At 44.2% G+C, this 18,866-nt stretch overlaps 2 protein-coding genes across 2 annotated transcripts in view; both read left to right on the top strand.

Annotated features, from left to right (window-relative positions):
• Positions 1-11,162, top strand: part of C5 (complement C5) — a 30,829-nt gene extending 19,667 nt beyond the window's left edge. Inside the window, exons 27-41 of the mRNA XM_039327107.1 lie at positions 353-448; positions 1,060-1,231; positions 1,460-1,665; positions 2,213-2,365; positions 3,230-3,292; positions 3,623-3,701; positions 3,989-4,043; positions 4,556-4,658; positions 5,221-5,298; positions 6,677-6,782; positions 7,417-7,503; positions 7,970-8,059; positions 8,669-8,752; positions 9,787-9,925; positions 10,306-11,162. Coding sequence (XP_039183041.1) covers positions 353-448; positions 1,060-1,231; positions 1,460-1,665; positions 2,213-2,365; positions 3,230-3,292; positions 3,623-3,701; positions 3,989-4,043; positions 4,556-4,658; positions 5,221-5,298; positions 6,677-6,782; positions 7,417-7,503; positions 7,970-8,059; positions 8,669-8,752; positions 9,787-9,925; positions 10,306-10,438 — 1,644 coding nt within the window. The 3' untranslated portion in view covers positions 10,439-11,162. The remainder of the gene's footprint in view (positions 1-352; positions 449-1,059; positions 1,232-1,459; positions 1,666-2,212; positions 2,366-3,229; positions 3,293-3,622; positions 3,702-3,988; positions 4,044-4,555; positions 4,659-5,220; positions 5,299-6,676; positions 6,783-7,416; positions 7,504-7,969; positions 8,060-8,668; positions 8,753-9,786; positions 9,926-10,305) is intronic.
• Positions 11,163-14,795: 3,633 nt separating this feature from the next.
• Positions 14,796-18,866, top strand: part of TRAF1 (TNF receptor associated factor 1) — a 10,738-nt gene continuing 6,667 nt past the window's right edge. Inside the window, exons 1-3 of the mRNA XM_039327115.1 lie at positions 14,796-15,248; positions 17,635-17,719; positions 18,403-18,501. Coding sequence (XP_039183049.1) covers positions 15,031-15,248; positions 17,635-17,719; positions 18,403-18,501 — 402 coding nt within the window. The 5' untranslated portion in view covers positions 14,796-15,030. The remainder of the gene's footprint in view (positions 15,249-17,634; positions 17,720-18,402; positions 18,502-18,866) is intronic.

Here is an 18,866-nt window from a genome sequence, read left to right as displayed (position 1 = left end):
GATCTTTCATTTGAGGAAAGAGGAGACAGTGTTCTATCTCCTTTCCTTCATGCAGGAAATAGGGCCATCTAGATCAAACGATAGGCCAGATATTCTGGGATGGAAACCACTTCCCCTATCAACAGGGTTTTGTGAAAAAATTGGATGGAGAACATTTCCATGGCTTTGGGATGGGAGAATAGTTGGATGGCGTTTTCAAGGACGGGTGGGTTACTTCCGAAGGAGGTAGAATTTTGCCATGGCTGTTCTTTGTAAGGATGATGGATACAGATTAATTTCTATAACTTGGTGTGTGAAGGGAACTAAGAATCGAGACAGTGATATTTTAACACTTCTTTGTTGCTTTCCAAAGGGCACATTACGTGATCAGCAGAAAGAAAACAGTCTGTACCTAACAGCCTTCACCTTGATGGCCTTCTCAGACTATAAAAAAGCCTGTCCCTTCCAGGTAGGTCTGCTTTCCATTGTTAGCAACATTGCTGCTGCCATGTGGTTACCCCGGTCAATTCTCCGAAAGTTTTCGATGGAGTTTTATACTCTGATTGTTAGGACGTAAGTGTGGGCAGCTCTGCTTGGGCTTGACCCTTGCAATGACAAGCAGATGGTGACAGCCGTTAGACTATTGAATTCCGATTAAAGATGGAAGCATGGGAGAAGGAATGGCAGAACCTGGCAGGGTGGAGTTAAAAGAGGAATCAGCCTAGAATCCCTACATAGTCACAAGCAAATTTAGTCCAATCTCTCTTGTGTTCTGTTGCCCCTTATCTAACCCTTTATTTAAGAAGATTCCTGTACATAGCCTTTTAGCAATAGAGCGGTTTAGTTGAACCTTCACATAGGGACCTGATCTTTCTCACTTGACGGAGGAACATGACGTCATTTCTTTTACTGAGACTACTGTGTTATCTATGCGAGGGGCTGTTTTTCAAGATAATAGCGGGGGGGGGACAGAACCCACACATGCCATTGCCCGAAATGCTTTGGGAGAAAGGTGGTGGGAGGTGACCAGCCGACATGCCACCAAGGAAAATATAAATTCTTTTGCCTGTTCCTTTACAGAAATTTGCAGACGCTGAAAACCGAGCGGTCAATTATTTGTTGCAAAACATTGCAAGCTCGCAAAACACCTTTGTCTTGGCCATCGTGACTTATGCTCTAACTCAAGCAAAGGTCAACCATCCTGACCTTCATTCGGCCTACAGTCGCTTGAAGAATGAAGCTCAGGTGAAAGGTAAAATCCATTCCTCCTTATACCAAACCAGTTCAGCCAGATGATGATGTGGTTCATCTTTATAAACACCAGCAGCTTTCCATTTTTCGGATCAGGCTGGACTCTCCAATTACCATAAGTAGCAAAGAGGACATCTTCTCATTGGTCCTTTGGTTCCTTGGCTAGACTCAGAGGTGAGAAGGCCCTTCCCCTGCGTGATGTTCTACCTCTCTTGTTTCCCATTTACAGGGAACCCCCCAATCTACCGTTTCTGGAAAGAGACCCCCATCAAATTCGATGCAAGCATTCCCTCTAAGGGCAACGCCAAGATGGTGGAAACCACTGCCTACGCCTTGCTGTCCATTTTGCGGAAAGGAGATCACAATTACGCCAAACCGGTCATGAAATGGTTGACCGAAGAGCAGAGATTTGGAGGTGGATTTTACTCGACCCAGGTATCAGCTCTCCTGCTCCCACTTGAGCATCCTAAACCTTAGACAATCTCCCGCATTCTCCAGGTCATTTGTAGGAATCTTGAGTGTCCTAGAACCTTAGATAATCTCCCACATCCTCCAGATCATTTGTAGGAATCTTGAGCATCCTAGAACCTTAGACAATCTCCCACATCCTCCAGGTCATTTGTAGGAAACCACTTAATAATCTGTGGTAGTTTAGAACTGATTTTTGTGCCTTTCAACATGGTATCGTGTTCATTTGTGGAAAGCCTCATTGACACTTAACTGATGGCTAAATCAAAAAGATTTAAATCAAAAGGCATCAATAAGAAACCACTTCGAATATGCTAAGAGATCATTTTGGCTTTCTACGGGATGATGAAAAGTTCTTTCTGCAGCCTTTGGGGCTCTAATCATCCATTTTCTCATCCCTGAAAAACTAGAAATGGAATTTTTTTTTTTTAGAATTAATATACAGTGTGGTTGCTTCCTTTCTAACACTGTCTCTTTGTTTTTTGTTTTTTGTTTTCTCTCACTAATTTGATAGGATACAATCATCGCTTTGGAGTGCCTGACCGAATATTCCATCCTTATTAGACGGCTTGAGCTGGACATGAACATCAAAGCGTCTTATAAGTCTCATGGAGATTTCCACACGTACAGGCTCACAAGTAGCCATTACATCGGCAAGCCTGTGGATGTGAGTTAATGGATCGGGAGGGGATCGGGACGGGAGGCCAAAGAGAGCAGATATTTGAAGTGGCTTTTGATCTAGTTGGTCCATTGGCCAAGAAGTATTTTGTGGGCTTCAAGCCAGTCAAGGGCCAACAGGACCAGGTAGATCAGATTCTAACAAAGGCAAGATGAATCCCTGGATGGTGGCTGGTGGGAATAAAGTTCAGAAGGAGGGAGTTTCCCATTTTTTTTAAAAAAATCAACAACGGTCCATTATAACTCTTCCTGATTTTAAAGAGGGACATCTATTCCCCAGCCATTTTCAAGGTGGTCTACTTGAAGCTAAGTCGCTTTGGACTTGGAAATAAAACTGGTCTCCAACTAAACTATTTGCAAGTCAAAGACTCTGCCTCCAAAATAGCTGCTGTACTTGACGGTTTCTTCTAGTGTGGGAAGCAAAGTTTTGGCAAAGTTGGGAATACTACGTGCTTGGGATCTCCAAAGTTTGGTGGACCGTCCCCCAAGTTTATAATCTTTGGTAGGATCCACAGCTTCCACTCAGATAATTGAAAGAACTGAATGAACCAAATCGGAGATGGACTAGGGAAATCCTTTCATGTTGTGTCACACTCAACATGTTCATTCCTTCTGATCAGCCATCTTTTCTCTTTTCCTTCTCCACCTTTTCACCCCCTTGCTTCACATCTTAGCTTTCCTTTGCTCCAGGGAAATCTCACGGGTCATGATAAACCAGGATTCTGACAAAACCCAGATCTGTGCCTCAAGCAGCTGAAAATATCCAGGCCACGTTTATGACAAGCCTAACAAGAACTTTCTAGAGCAGCAATGGGGATTAATGTCTTTTTTCGCCGTTTCTTTGCAAATTCAGGCTTCCTTGAGTGACGATATAGAAGTGCGCACGGGAAGCAACACTGGAACAGCCGCTGTGACTGTAAGTGAACAAAGTGTCTTCATTTACAACTGGTCCTCAACTTACAACCATTCTGCTTAGTGACCGTTCAGATTTATTTATTTATTTAGCACATGGCTGACGGTTCAAAGTTACAACGGCATTGAAAAAAGTAACTTAGGACTGCAGGTTGGCTAAGTTGGCTAGAAAGGTACAGATTGAACATGCCTGCCATCCAAGATGGGTTATCTTCACAATTTTTAATCTTCGCCTTACCTATTCTACAGATATTATAACAGTAACTAGAAGCTGGTTGGCGGGTTCAAAGGCTCCGAATTAATCTGGTTTCCTCTTTATTTTCCATATTTACAGCTGAGGAGCGTGTATTATGTAAGCAGCGTTTCTGAGGACACTTGTGACTTTCAGCTGAAGATTAATGTCACGCGAGATGGTGAGGAACTCATTAAAAAAAATTAAACTGGAGAAAAGACTACTCAAAGGACCTCTGTAAGCTAAAAAATCAGTACTGCTTGGCTGGCAAGCACTTCTGCGAATAATTCCTTCCTGAAAGCCCCCTCCCCCCAATTTTTCAATCTGGGTGGTGGCAAAAATACATCTCTTTCCTCTGGATAGGTGGAGCGGTTGGCTTTGCCCCATTTCATTCATGCTCTGCTGGATAATATAATCCTGAAAATTCTTCTTTTGAAAAACAACCCTTTTTTTTTTTTGCTTGTGCAGAAAAGAAGTACTATCTGTCCTTCAATGAAATCCGTCTGTTGGTTGCCTGTGCAAAGTAAGTCTGAATAATTTGAGACTCTGTTGAGCATCAGAAAAAAAAAATTGGAAGAAGACTCCTTTACTTTGAATAGATTCTCTTATCTATCTATCTATCTATCTATCTATCTATCTATCTATCCATCCATCCATCCATCCATCCATCCATCCATCCATCCATCCCTAAGCTATTTCTCAAGCCCCTTCCTAGCCAAAACAAGCCTCCGGAGCGAGCGTGCTGTTTTCAGCTTTGAATTATATCAAACCTGACACCAGAAACAGACTAACCGATGACCTGAGTGCTGCATGTGTTGCTCTCAAACTTACAAAGTATGAGCCAAGGTTAGACAAATTATCAGCAGGCATACAACAGCAAAAATCCCATTAATTGTTCAAAAGCATGCCAAATGCAAGCTTTTACCTTTCAATAAAAAGTTGCTTGTCTCATTGAAAGCTTTGTCATTGTGTTTTTCTTTTAAGACGAAAGTGGAGTCAGTTGCTATTGTTTCCATTTTTTTTTGGCCCGTGTAGGTACAAACCTCGAAGGAGGACAGGACAATTCTCCTCTCCCCACGCAGTGATAGATGTCTCTCTTCCCAACGGCCTGGAAGCAAATACGGAGGACTTGTCTCTTGTAAGTAATGCTGACATCCCCAATTTTTTTTAATTTAGTAACACAGTTGTGAAACGAATCTGGTTGCCCCATCAACTGTGCTTGTTAGAAGTTTGCCCCCCCCCCAAAAATGGGCACATGATCCTGGGACATTGCAACCATCATAAATATGAACCGGTTCTCAAGCATTCAGAAATCAATCACCTGACTGTGGAGATGCTGCAACGGTGGGAAAAACGCTCAAAAGCCACCTATTTCGGTGCCACTGTAACTTCAAACCGTCACTAATCAAACTGTTGTGAGTCGAGGACCGCCTATATGTTTTTGAACAGCGATATGTGTTTCTAAACACACTGGGTCTCTCAAGCTGCGTGTTTTAGTTGAAAACCATCCTGTACAAATTCAGAGAATAAGTTTAAAGTTCAGATCAATTCGCGCCGACAGCTACGGCGATTCAAAAGACCGTCGCATTACAAAATGGGAATGCTTTAAAAAAAAAAGTTTCTTTTTTTTTTTTTAACTGATGGAGCTGCTCTTCCAGAATATCTCACCTGGCAAGTGTTCCTTCTTTTCTTTTTCTCAGCTTTCAAATAGTGTTGACCAGCTGATTTTGAATTATGAGATAAGGCCCGATGGACATGTTATCATGCAGGTGGATTCGGTAAGCGTCTGTGGCTTGGTCACGTGGTTTTATTTCTCACACGGCTTGTCAAATAGTCAATGAATTTTTTTTATTCTCCTGTTCCTCAGAGCTGCATAATTCAAGCTCAGTTGAATAGTCTAATAGACATGGCCTGCTCCCCCCTCCTTCTCTCTCTCTCTTTCTTTCTTTCTTTCTCTCTTTCTTTCTTTCTCTTTCTCTCCCTCTCCTCTCTCTCTTTCTCCTCTCTCTTCTCTTTCTTTCTCTCTCTCTCTTTTTCTTTCTCTTTCTTTCTCTTTCTCTCCCTCTCTCTCTCTTTCTCCTTCTCTCTCTTCTCTTTCTTTCTTTCTTTCTCTTTCTCTTTCTTTTTCTCTCTTTCTCTCCCTCTCCTCTCTCTTTCTCTCTCCTCTCTCTCTCCCTCTCCTCTTTCTCTTTCTTTCTTTCCCTCTCTCTCTCTCTGCCAAGTTGAGCAGTGTGGCACACAGGAAGTGGGTTTCTGCAAACTGCACAGGCTAACAGATAAAGCTGTTTGTTCAAAGATGCAAATAACTGAATTCTGCCAGTCCTCTGGAAGAAAGACAGCAGCGAAGATAATAGAATAACAGAGCTGGAAGGGGCCTTGGAGGTCTTCTAGTCCAACCCCCTGCTCAAGCAGGAGACCTGCCTAGACCATGTTAAAAACCTCCAGTGTTAGAGCATCTGCAACTTCTGGAGTTAAGCCATTGCACTGGTCAATTGTTCTCACTGTCAGGAAATTTCTGTTATTTTCTAACTTAGATCTCTCCTTGATTAGTTTCCACTCATTGCTTCTTGTCCTGCCTTCTGGTGCTTTGGAGAATAGGTGGATCCCCTCTTCTTTGTGGCAGCCCCTCAAATGTTGGAAGACTGCCATCATGTCATCCCTGGTCCTTCTTTTCTTTAAACTAAACATAACCAATTCCTGCAACCGTTCTTCGTAGGTTTAAGCCTTGAGTCCCCTAATCAATTTACAGTATATTTCAGGATTCCAGAGCCCTGCTTTCCAATCAGTAAAAATCATATTATATTAGCATTCCTGCTTAAATTCAAATGCCCACTTTCAGACAGAGCGACTGAACCGGTGTAAATATTCTGGGTTATTCTCTTTTTCTCAGTGGCTTCTGGAAAACCCCAAGTGGGATAGGAGTCTAGTGGCTTTTTCTCCTGTCCCCTCCCTCAGCCCATGGGGGGTTTGCACACCCCTTCCGTGGAACTGGTCTAATTCTGGAAATCAACTGAAGCCACACTGGCCCACAACAATAGCTGATATCGCAACAGACCAAAGACTTGTCATATTTCGGTGCAAAGCGGCTGGGTGGAGAAAGGTCACGTGTGGTTTTTATGTATCCTGAGTCCATCTGAACTGACATTATTCTGATAGATTCCAGGAAACGAATTCCTGTGCGTCGGTTTCCGAACAATTGAAATTTACCGAGTTGGAATGCCAAGTCCAGGAACCTTCTCGGTGTATGACTATCACGACCCTGGTAAGGAATTCATTTGGCTCTGCTTTCCCACGAGAGCAAGTCTGGCCTTTTGGGGCTAAGTATGTTGGTTCAGATCAAGGCAGCCTGTTAATGAATTTAGGCTGTGATTTTAGTATTGATTATTCTACGGAATTGAATGCTGGCTCCCGTTTGGCATTCCGCTTTTTCACGTACAGTACCGTACGTACAGCACCAGACGTACAGCACCAGACATCCAGTACCAGACGTACAGGACTGTATGTACAGTACAATATAATAATAAAATAATAAAAAATAAATAAAATAAATAAATAAAATAATAATTCCTTCCTTCCTTCCTCTCTCCCTCCTCTTTCCTTTCCTTTCCTTTCCTTTCCTTCCCTTCCTTTCCCTTCCCTTCTCATCCTTTCACCCCTTCCTTGCTTCCTTCCTTCCTTGCTTCCTTCCTTCCTTCCTTCCTTCCTTCCTTCCTTCCTTCCTTCCTTCCTTCCTTCCTTCTTTCCTTCCCTCCTTCCTCTCTTTCTCCCGTTTCCTTTCCTTTCCTTTCCTTTTCTTCTCTTCCCCTTCCCCTTCCCCTTCCCTAACTTAAATACATGGTCAACCCGGTGTCAAGAAAATGATTTTTGTTTTGTTTTGTTTTGTTTTGTTTCTACAGAAAAACAGTGCACCATCTTTTATAATGCTTATGGAGAAGAATCTCTTGTTAAACTATGTGAAGGCAGCGAATGCAAATGTATGGAAGGTAAGCAGTCAAAAAGTAACTTGAATTAAATGACCTGGGGGGGGGGGAATGGTTAAAAATTGCTTCAATTTATTTATTATTATTTTCTTTAACAAAAGAACATTCTTTAGGTCACCATGGTTGATATGAGCAAGCAATGTGTCAGAGGATCATATAACATGATTCACTGGGAAGGGATTTGTTTTTTCCCCACCTCCTTCCTAGTCACAGTAGGGAGGAGGGGGGGAAGAATTGCAGGTAAATTGAAAGCATCATCCCCAAAACATTTCTAAACTGTGCATCAAAGGAAAGAAAATTCTGCATCTGCTTGTTTATACTAGAATTTAAGGGAGAGAAAAACAGGGGTTTAAGTTTGAAGGAGAGGCAAGTGTTCCAATCAGGAGCCTCCTCATCAAAGCATCCCACAGGATCTCTTCTGCTTCCATCTTCCTGCTTAAAAAGCTTTTTCTGTTTCCTCAACATATAGCGGAATGTGGACATATGCAGCCCCGGCTGGACACCTCCATAACTTTGGATACCCGGAAAGAGGCAGCTTGCCAGCAGAACATTGCCTATGGTAAGAGTCCCAGGCTTACAAGAAAACAGGATGCCAGGAATGGGATGCCCAAATGCTTCCTGGCGATACCTAGATCTCCTTGCTGGCTACAAGGCACAAGGGTGGGCCTGGAGGCTCCATTTTAAAGCACGTTTTCCAACTTTATATTTGTTTTCTGAGGTTTTCGCGTGTGTTTGTATGTAGGTCTTTGGTTATTCGGGTTTTCTCCTGCGTAAAATTGGAAGTGTCTTGGCGACGTTTCGACGAAGTCCCATTCGTCATCTTCAGGCTGGTGTCTTCGGCTTTGTGCTTCTAGGAGCAATGAGATATATATCTTTATTATCTGTGAAGGAATGTGTAGCTAAAGAAGGACTCTGTGTGTGTGTATGCGTGTCTGTCTGTCTCTCTGTGTGTCTGCTTGTCTGCCTGTTTCTCTCTCTCTCTCTCTCTCTCTCTGCCTGTTTCTCTCTCTCTCTGTCTGTCTGTTTTTCTCTCTCTTCCTGCCTATCTGCCTGCCTCTCTCTCTCTCTCTCTGCAAGTGTGTGTATTTTGTGTGTATGTGTGTAAAATGCCAGCAATGATGATGGTCTTTATTTAACAAACTGTACTTTCTGCTTTCTACCTCTTCAGTTTACAAAGTGGTTATCAAATCATCCAAGGAAGAAGGAAGCTTTGTTAAATACAATGCAATCCTCCTGGAACCCTATAAATTAGGTGAGAACGCCGGGCTAGACTGATTTGAAAGGGCTCCGTTGATTTATTAATTTTTTTATGATGCCCACCAGTCCTTATGAGATGACTCTGGGGGGGGGGGCTTCAACGTTTCTTTATTCAAAACGATTGCCGCTATTTAAGCAATCATATGTTTTGCTTCCTGCTACTGTGGCTTGCCCATTTGGTGATGGCTCTGCGATTTTGGGTCGTCAAATCAACGTGCCGACTGCAATGCCATGGCCCTTCAATGTCTCCACTTCCCTGTATGTTAGAGTTTGATTTGCCTATCAAGATACGGCTCTAAAAATGTGGTGTCAAGAAAACACAGAAAGGCACGTTAGCAATGAAAAAAAAACCACATAAAAGATGGATACTTAAGGGGAAAATGCTAGCTGAGGTTTCAGTATTAATCACAACTGCATTCAGCACACATACACTTTGCAATGATTAGAATGTTAAATTTCTGAAATGGACCTTTTCCTGATTAAAAAAAAAACAACTTAAAAAGTACTTGAGAGCAGGACAAGAAGCAACGGATGGAAACTAATCAAGGAGAGAAGCAACCTGGAACTAAGGAGAAACTTCCTGACAGTTAGAACAATTAACCAGTGGAACAACCTGCCTCCAGAAGTTGTGGATGCTCCGACGCTGGGAGTTTTTAAGAAGAAACTGGACAGCCATTTGTCTGAAATGGTCTAGGGTTTCCTGCCTGGGCAGGGGGTTGGACTAGAAGACCTCCAAGGTCCCTTCCAACTCTGTTATTCTATTCTATTCTATTCTATTCTATTCTATTCTATTCTATTCTATTCTATTCTATTCTATTCTATTCTATTCTATTCTACTCTACTCTACTCTTCTATTCTATTCTATTCTATTCTATTCTATTCTATTCTATTCTATTCTATTCTATTCTATTCTATTCTATTCTATTAGATTCTATTCTATTAGATTCTAGTCTCTTCTATTAGATTTAAATGCAGTGGGAGAATGTTCAATTCGTAGGTTCCCTTCAATTTGTTTCAACTCTTCTGCAGGGGTGACTTTTGCTGAGAAGAACGCAGAAATCGTCTTTATTAAAAAGAGCTCCTGTACGGATGTCCAGCTGAATCCAAAGGAGAATTACTTGATCATGGGAAAAGAGGCTTTGAAGACAGGACAGGGCGCCAACGCCAGGCAAGCAAACCATCCTTCTGTTGGAGGGGCGATCCTTCACCCAAAACCTCTTTTGAGAAAGAGGGCATGCTCTAGGACACTCTTCTTTAACCTTGGGTAGGACTTCAACTCCCAGAACACCCCAGCCAGTTGGGGAATTCTGGGAGTTGAAGTCCAACCCATTTTCAAAGTTGCCCAAGTAGAGAAACACTACTCTGGGATGTTAACATCAGGACCCTGAAGCGAGTTTAACTACAATGTTGTTAGCTGACTCTTTTTTTACAGCAGCTCCGCTGTTGTGATTGCGCAAGTAAAATAACACCCATCAACCACCTGGATTTCCTCCATGCATGTGAACGTCGGCTGGTTTTCCTTTAAAAATATCCTTTTTCTTCTCCTAGATACCAGTATCCTTTGGACGATTCGACATGGATTGAGTGGTGGCCGTCCTCAAGTGCCACCTGTGGTTCTTGCCAGGCCTTTACAGATTCATTGGAGGAATTTGCAGATGATCTCTTTCTCATCGGTTGTTAAGAAGACCTGCAACAGGTCTCCGGCTTCCTGTAACTAGCATTTTTGACCATTTCTTATGGACTTGCATATTCCTAAGCAAGTAGGGATACGATCGTGCTTTAGATCAGGGCTCTCCAAACCTGGCAAACCTTTAAGACGTGTGGACTTCAGCTCCCAGAATTCCTCATCCATCATAGGTGACTTTGGGCCAATCACCAGGAGAACTGAGAGTTCTAGTCCCACCTTAGGGGTGAAAGCCCATTAGGTGACTTTGGGCCAATCACCGGGAGACTGAGAGTTCTAGTCTCACCTTAGCCGTGAAAGCCGGCTGGGTGACTTTGGACTAGTTTTTTTCCTCTCACCCCAAGTTACCTCACTAGCTAATTTGCTAGCTTCCTCCAATCTTAAATATCACCCTCAAATGGCTACTCACTTCTTGTGTGGCTGACTGTTTAAACCTTCAAAAGCTTCTAGTCCTCATGACTCCTTGAAATTGTAGGCTGTGCTTCCCAGAATTTCCAAACCGAGCAGGAAAGCCTCGGGAAGATTCCCAACAGCCAATTAAAAAAAAAAATGTTTTGGTACTTCCCTTTTTCCTGATTTAAAAAAAAGAAATCATCATAAATCTCTCTCAAAAAAAAAATTAGGATAGATGTTCGTAATAAATCACTCAGCCTTCATATCTGATAGGCACGTGTCAAATTTTATGTGCAATAAACCACCCCAAATTTGCATGTGTTAAAAACAGTCGGTAAAATAATGCGTTAAAAATTGTCAAACGCCCAAACCACTGGACCCAGAAGTCATGGAAAGGTGTAAATCACAGGATAGCAAGATCATTTGTGCTTCAGGAAATAAAAGGGGGGCCAGAAAAATGTCAAATTTCAAGAACCCCTCCCACTCTAAATATTTCCCTTCTGCAAGACCCTTTTTTTTTGCTTTTCCTTGTTTAAGGAAAAAAGAAAAAACTCCTCAAAACATGGCAAACCTGCGTGCCCAAACTCACCGATTCGCAAAAGCGGGTGTGACAATCTACAATACCGAGTCTTTTTTTTTATATACCAGCAGTCCTCAACTTACGACAGTTCCTTTAGTGACCCCTCAAAGTTACCCCGAGCAAAGTGACTTACGACTGCTTTTCACGCTTAATGACCGTGGCAGCATCCCCAAGGCCACGTGATCAAAATTCACACGCTTCTGACTCCTGTTTACGACGGTCGCAGAGTCCCGGGGTGGGGTCACGTGATCCCCTTTGGCGAACTTCTGACAACAACCGTGGAGACTAATTTAACAACTGCAACTTAACCACAGGGGCAGGGAAAAGTCGTTAAGAACGGGGCAAAACTCACTTAACGAACGTTAAATTTGCTGAGTTAAATCTGGGGCCTCCCTTGCAGGTTTGCAAAAACCCAAATACAATTATCTCCTAGAAAGGACTACTCAGCCTGTCCGCAGAAGTCAGCACTGCTGCACTCAGCCGGAGCCACTTTTGAGTGTTGACCTGTGGTCTCAAAACAGCAACTCGAAACTGACAATAAGTTTTTCGGTACTTTCCGCAGCTGACTTGCTTCCTCTGGTAATTCCCCACCAGCCCATCCTTTCACGAGCACAGAGACTGCTCGGCTAAAAACACTCCCAAACACAAGAGGATGTGGCTGGCCAAGAACTAGAGACTCGAAACTCTGGATTCCCCTAATTTTAAGCAGTCAATCGCAGCCAAAAGATTTACAATGCAACCTTGTGTAGGTGGAAAGCGGTACAGTTTTGCAAAAGTGTAGATGCTGGACTGCCTGGCTGTTTTGCAAAAGAGAGAGAGAGAGAGAGAGAGAGAGCTGTTTTTGTTTTTGTTTTAATTTTAACAAGCTGCAACGCACAAGCCCTGGCAAGCTGACATACGTGCTTTGCCAACTTGGTCTCTAGGATCATCGCTCCCGGATCCTGGGTCTCTAAGAAAGAGGGATCTGTTTATTTTGCGGAGGATAAACCACTCCTGCAGGATGCACAATGAGGGAAGATCATTCACTCCCTAAAGGGTCAAGGATAAATTTTGACTTCAAGGGCCTGAAAACCTGTTCACGTGGCTGTTTGCAGTAAAAGAATAAGGGCATTTATTTTCTTGTTAAGGTCTGGGAATCACAAAGGCAGCTGAAGGGTCTTTGCAGGAAACAGGAGACTGAGATTAGATGGTTTTCTTGCCTGACCCACCACCACAATTCTCCCTGTGGCATCAATATCTTTCCCTCATCTAATGCCAACTTCAGGTTAGACTGTTATATCTTGGCTACCGATTGGGTTAGTTGTGGGATGGGAAACCGTGAGCAAGTGAGCCAGCGTAGAAGTTGGAAAATATTCTAGAAGAGCAAGTTTCATATGATGAGTAAGAAAGTTGTGTAAATGCATTGCGCCCAGTTTGAGGTTTAGCTCTACTTAAAGGAAATGTTCACTTTGCTATGTGGATGAAGTGGGTTATTGTAGCAGCAGCTTGCTGAAGGAATCAAAGCAAGCAATCAAATTGGCAATGTTGTGGAGAGGAGGAGAAGAAGGACCAGGAGGATGAAGAGAAGATAAAGAAAGAGGAAGAAGAGGAGGAGGAGAGAAGGAGTAGGAAACGAGGAGAAGATAGAGAAGGACAAGATAGAGGAGAAGATAGACAGGAGGAGAAGGAAGAGAAGAAGGAGGAGGAGGAGGAGAAGAAGAAGGATAAGGAGGGGAAGGAAAGGTAGAGAAGGAGAAGATAGACAAGAGGAGAAAGAAGAGGAGGAGGAGGAGGAGAAGGAGGAGAAGGAGAAGATGGAGAAGGAAAGGTAGAGAAGGAGAAGATAGATAAGAGAAAAAGGAAGGGGAGAAGGAGAATTGGTCAATGAATAGTTCATAACACTCACTGCATACATAAAACATATCGATTATCCATGCATCATGGTTCCGACAGAGAGAGAGACAGACTTTGAAAATGAGCGTGGCTGCAGCCATTTTCCCTTCTCAATTTCGGTTGACGCCATGCAGGCCAAGAGATCCTCTTACATCTTATACATAGGAAAAAACTTTGGGGGCATCTGCTCAACGTCCTAGAGAATACAGCTCTCAGGAGCAGTAGCTCAGAAATCCTAGTGGCCAGTCCAGCCAAACAAAACATCGCAACTCCCATCTTTGAACCGCTTGGCTCGGATTATCTGCCAGCTGTCTTCGGAAAGCTCTTTGGGCTAATGAAGTTGAAGGAGACGAGAGCAAATTTCACTGGATCCAGCTTTTATCATGATTAACCACTCTCCGGCTCCTTCGATTAGCTGAAACTCCATTGGTGGTGAGAAAATAGGTCAGCCTAAGAGCTACGGTAGAGATAACGGTAGGATTTGGAGACAGACATCTGGGGGCACAGCCTAGCAGGAGGAACAGAATAATAATAATAATAATAATAATAATAATAATAATAACAACAACAACAACAACAACAACAACAACAACAACGATGATGATAATGTTGGAAGAGACCTTGGAGGTCATCTAGTCCAACCCCCTGCTCAGGCAGGAAACCTTATCCCATTTCAGACCAACGGCTCTCCAGTCTCTTCTTTAAAAACTTCCAGTGTTGGAGCATTCACCGTTTCTGGAGGCAGGTGGTTCCACTGGTTAATTGTTCTAACCATCAGGAAGGGAACCACCCCTCCCCACGAAAGGTGCGGGGGTGGGAGAGAGGGAATTGCTTTTCACAGGGAGAGAAATCACGCACGCATGCACATCGCTGGCCCCCAACCTCCTCCAGAAGACCTTTTCCACCAATTTGAGTTGGTACGCCCACAACCCCAATCTTATTAGTCATTTAGAGAGGGGGGGGTCCTCCCCTTACGATCACGGCTGAGCCCAAAGCGTCTGTTGCTAAGTGAGACAATGAAGGGAGCCCCCCCCCAATTTTACCGCCTTCCTCGCCACAGGGGTGAAGTTGGGACGTTAGTAACATGGTGATCCTGGCTTCCCCCACTGACATGGCTCGTCTGAAAGTCGCAAAGGGGGGATCACGGCAACCGTCGCAAGTACATGCCAGTTGCCAAGCGTCTGGGTTTTGATCGCCTGACCTCCCCGGCCGTAAGCCCAAAAAACCCCCCCAAAATGGTCATGAGTTGCTTTTGGTAACCACGAACGGCCACTCAGTAAAACAGTTGTAAGTGGAGGATGGCATGGAAAGGGGGCAAAATTCCTCTGCAAAGGCTAAGACCCCCTTCCCCCCCCCCCCAGCCTCCCTATCCAATGGGGAGGCATCTCCTCCATCGGTTTCACTGGACCTTGCGGCCCTGGATTCAGCCTCGCTGGTCTTTCCTGCCCTCTGCACTGCAGTCATCGCTGTGTTTGTCGGGGGAATTCAAAGGGTGACTGTGTAACTTCCTGTCACAGCTGCCTCAACCCCTTCAGCTGGGCTCCTCCGTTCAGCCCAGCCGAACATCCTTGGAAGAAAGGACATCTTGCTAGCTTTAGCAGGCCAGAGAGACCCCTTGGACCTTGGGGAGGGATCTCTTCCTCAGCGTTACCAGCTGGCAAGGCAGTGTGGTGGAGATCTGAAGTCCCTATTTCTCTCTCTCTCTCTCTTTCTCTCTCTCCTGGTTGAACAGGAACTGCTGCGGATGGCAGACAGACTGAGCAGCAGCAGCAACAGCTGTGCTGCGCCCCCAACAGCCCGCTCCCCTCTGGATGGAGCCAAACAGGGCTCCCCATTTTGCATCTGTGCCAATGCCGGGGAGCCGAAAGATCTTTGCAGTCACAGCAGGATCCTTTTGCAGGGAGACCTGCAGAATCCCTGCAGGAACCCCTACTACACAGCCTGCCTGACCTGGAGGATACGGTGAGTCCCTTTTGCAAGAGGGAGGACACGTGATGAAGTGGGAGGGGGTGTGTGGGGGGGAAGGGGATGGCAGTCAGGAAAAAGAGGAGAGAGAACGAGACTTGGGTGTGTGTGTGTGTGTGTGTGTGTGTGTGTGTGTGTGTGTAGATATATAGGGGGAGAGGCACAGGGAGGGCAAAAGATAGATGATGAATGAAGAAAGCTGGAGAGGCTGTTAGCTCACCTGTTTAGGATGCTCATCCTGTTGAAGAGGTGGAGACGAGGTTTCGTCCATGGCTGACATCATCTCCCAGCTCACAATGAAGTCCTAATAGCTGTCCTGCCTCCTGCAAGAGCCACTGAATCTTAGCAACGTCCATTTCTCTCTGCCTCTGTTTGGATGGAGAAGGACCACCTCCCCTTACTTTCTCCTAACCAAGGTGGACTAGGATGCTGGAGAAAAAGTGACAGAATAGCAGCATTGGAAGGTTTGGCATCAAAGTCCCTGGACTAACCAGGCTTTGGCTGGATCCGACATGTGTGCTCCACTCCAGGAGAATACCAGAATAACAGATTTGGAAGGGACCTTGGAGGTCTTCTAGTCCAACCCCCTGCACAGGCAGGAGACCCTATGCCATTCCAGACAAATGGTTGTCCAATCATTTCTCCAGGGATGGAGCATCCACAACTTCTGAAGGCTCATTGTTCTCACTGTCTGGAAATTCCTCCTTAGTTCCAGGTTGCTTCTCTCCTTGTTGAGTTTCCATCCATGGTTTCTTGTCCTGCCTTCAGGTGCTTTGGAGAATAGCTTGACTCCCTCTTTTTTGGGGCAGCCCCTGAGATATTGGAAGACTGCTATCATGTCACCCCTCGTCCTTCTCTTCATTAAACTAGACATACCCAATCCCTACAACCGTTCTTCCGAGGCTTTAGCCTCCAGCCCCCTAATCATCTTTGTTGAGCTGAGGTGAGCTGGGAAAGAATTTTAGAAGAGTCAATGCTATCCCAAAGCCCTCAAATTGGTCCTAAGCCCTTATCCTGACTGGGCACATGGTAGCCAACAGAACCAAGAGGCAAGGCAGACTGATTCTCCTGTGATTGTCCAAGCAGTTTTCTAAAACTGCTTGGAAGGGGGGAATAAAATCAGAGATATTTGAGAAGGACCCCCAGGTTGAAAACCCCAATGCGTGCATCAACTGCCATGTTCTGCTCTCCACTAAATATTTCCCTATTTCTTTGCTCTGTGCCAGGACTACGGTACCTATTGATTCGCCCATTTAATTTATCCAGGAGAATCTCAGGATGATTTTTTTTGGGGGGGGGGAAAGGCTATCTAGTGTTTTGGTTTGGTTGTTTGCACATGTCACAGAAATGCGGTGCCGTGTTATTGCGCAATTCTCTCTGCTTCCTCTCTGCTTCCCTCTCGTAGCAACCCTGCCAAGAGGATTAAGCTGGATAAGAGGAGGGGAAATGAAAACAAAATAAAGCAAAGCAGGCTTTCCTGTCTTTCCATCTCCTCTCCTCATCCAAAAACACCTTCTTCTGCTTTTCCAGGGTTGTGGAAAGGCCATTTTAGCAAAAAAAATTGATCCCTTAAGATGTCTCAACTGCTCTGCTCTGCTTTTTATTTTTTTTGAGCCATGGAAATGCTTAACAAAAGAGGTGGCCTCGCATCTCTTAATTTTCTGGCTTTTCAGACAATAGGTGCGGATGTCCCCAATAACTCTTTAGGATAACAGAATAACAAAGTCGGAAGGGACTTTGGAGGTCTTCTAGTCCAACCCCCTTTTCAGGCAGAAAACCCTATCCCATTTCGGACAAATGGCTGCCCAATCTCTCCTTAAAAACCTCCAGCGTTGGAGCACCCACAACTTCTGGAGGCAAGGTGTTCCACTGGTTCATTGTTCCCACTGTCAGGAAATTTCGTCCTTATTTCTAGGTTGCTTCTCTCCTGGATGAGTTTCCATCCGTTGCTTCTTGTCCTGCCTTCAGGGGCTTTGGAGAATAGCTTGACCCCCCTTTTCTTCTTTGCGGCAGCCTCTCAGATATTAGAACATTGCTATTATGGTCATCCCACCGACTAATTGTGTCCCAGCCTAGGAAAAAGATTCCAAGAAACATAACAGTAGAGAGTCAGTTTGGCCTAGTGGTTAAGGTGCTGGATGAGAGGCTTGGAGATCATGAGTTCTAATCCTGCCTTGGGAATAAAAGCTGGGTGACGTTCGTCCGGTCCCTCTCAGCTCAAACCTCCTTAAAAAAATGATTGTGGGGAAAACAGAAGGAGAGAGACCTTATTTGAATACTTCTAACTAAAATAACCCTCAGCTAATTTGTCCCCGGAAAGATTCCAGTTAAAATCTCTTGGGGACCACTTTTTTTTTCCTTTCTCTTTTCCTGTTTCGCTCAGAAATAATAGCAACCCCACTTGCCAGGACTGTGAAGAAGAAGATTCTGAACTTGACGGGAAAGACAATTTACCATCCGAAGAAAAGGTACTTTTTCTTGCCATTGAACTTAGCAATGGACCGTTGTGTGTAACCTGGACAGCTGAGAGTTGACAAACTTTCACAAAAAAGATGTGAAAATGGCTGTCTTCCAACTGTGTTAAGACGGTTCACAACACTGTCAACACTGTGCCAAGGCAAAGCAAAATGAGTTCCCAGTGATTCAACAACGTTGGGAGATTACAAGTTTCCGAGTGAAAACTTCTCTTATCAAATGCCAGCAATAAGAATTGGGTGATCCTAATTCGATGCAACTAATATGATTTATATATGGCTTTAAAAACACCTTTAAGAGCTGATCTTTCACTCTGGATGGCTGAAACTGTCTGTTTTATTTTTTTCCCCCATATCCAGTTCCTTTTTAAGAATTGCATTTTGCCACAGACTCATTTAAAAAACATTTGACAAAGCTTCTAGTGGAAAGGAAAATAATCATTCAGTAACAGGACGGATCAAGGAGATTTGAAAATGGTTCTGCTGCATCCAGCGAAAGCTGGGTCCATTTAATTTCAGTCCCCATCTTGCAAACCATGGTTTAGGCTTGAAGAGGTGCGATTCCAACCCAGGTTCATAACTTCACAAGCTTTGCTTAATCCTGTTTCTAACTCAAGCTTAGAAATCACGGCATTGCAAAAGTTTGGCATTTGACGTGTGTCTTCGTTTGCTTCCAGGGTCCTTGCAAGGCCACCCTTAACAAGGAGATTCTGGAATTTGCCGTGCATTGTGGGATACCAGGATGCAACTGGAAGGGTCCAATGAGCAATTTGGAAGTAAGGGAGAAAGCATATCGGCTGGGGGACTGGCTAACTGTATGGTGAGGAAGAACGGAAGAGATATGGGAGGTGATCCAGTTTGGATCATAGAGAATCTCATTAACTTCAGAGATGACTTTCAAATAGAGAGGTGTTCTGACATGTTATCATGCTCCCCAAACCCAAGAAAGACACGTTGCAATTCTTCTAAGCAAACTTCTTTATCGTTCCTCACTTATAGACATAAATCTTGCCAAGCTAAACTATTTGCACCTAAAACGTGCCCTCTGGGAACCATTGAGGAGGGGCAGTCTTCATCCTCTTTCTCACACACAAACTGTCTAAATTGCATTGTCTCTTGCTCCTCTGGAATGCCCCCCTCC

The sequence above is a fragment of the Crotalus tigris genome, unplaced genomic scaffold (assembly GCF_016545835.1).
Source record: "Crotalus tigris isolate CLP2741 ecotype Arizona unplaced genomic scaffold, ASM1654583v1 scf7180000024350.909852, whole genome shotgun sequence".
NCBI lineage: Eukaryota > Metazoa > Chordata > Lepidosauria > Squamata > Viperidae > Crotalus > Crotalus tigris.
The sequence above is the reverse complement of the archived record's forward strand: the minus strand, read 5'-3'. Positions and strand labels throughout refer to the sequence as shown.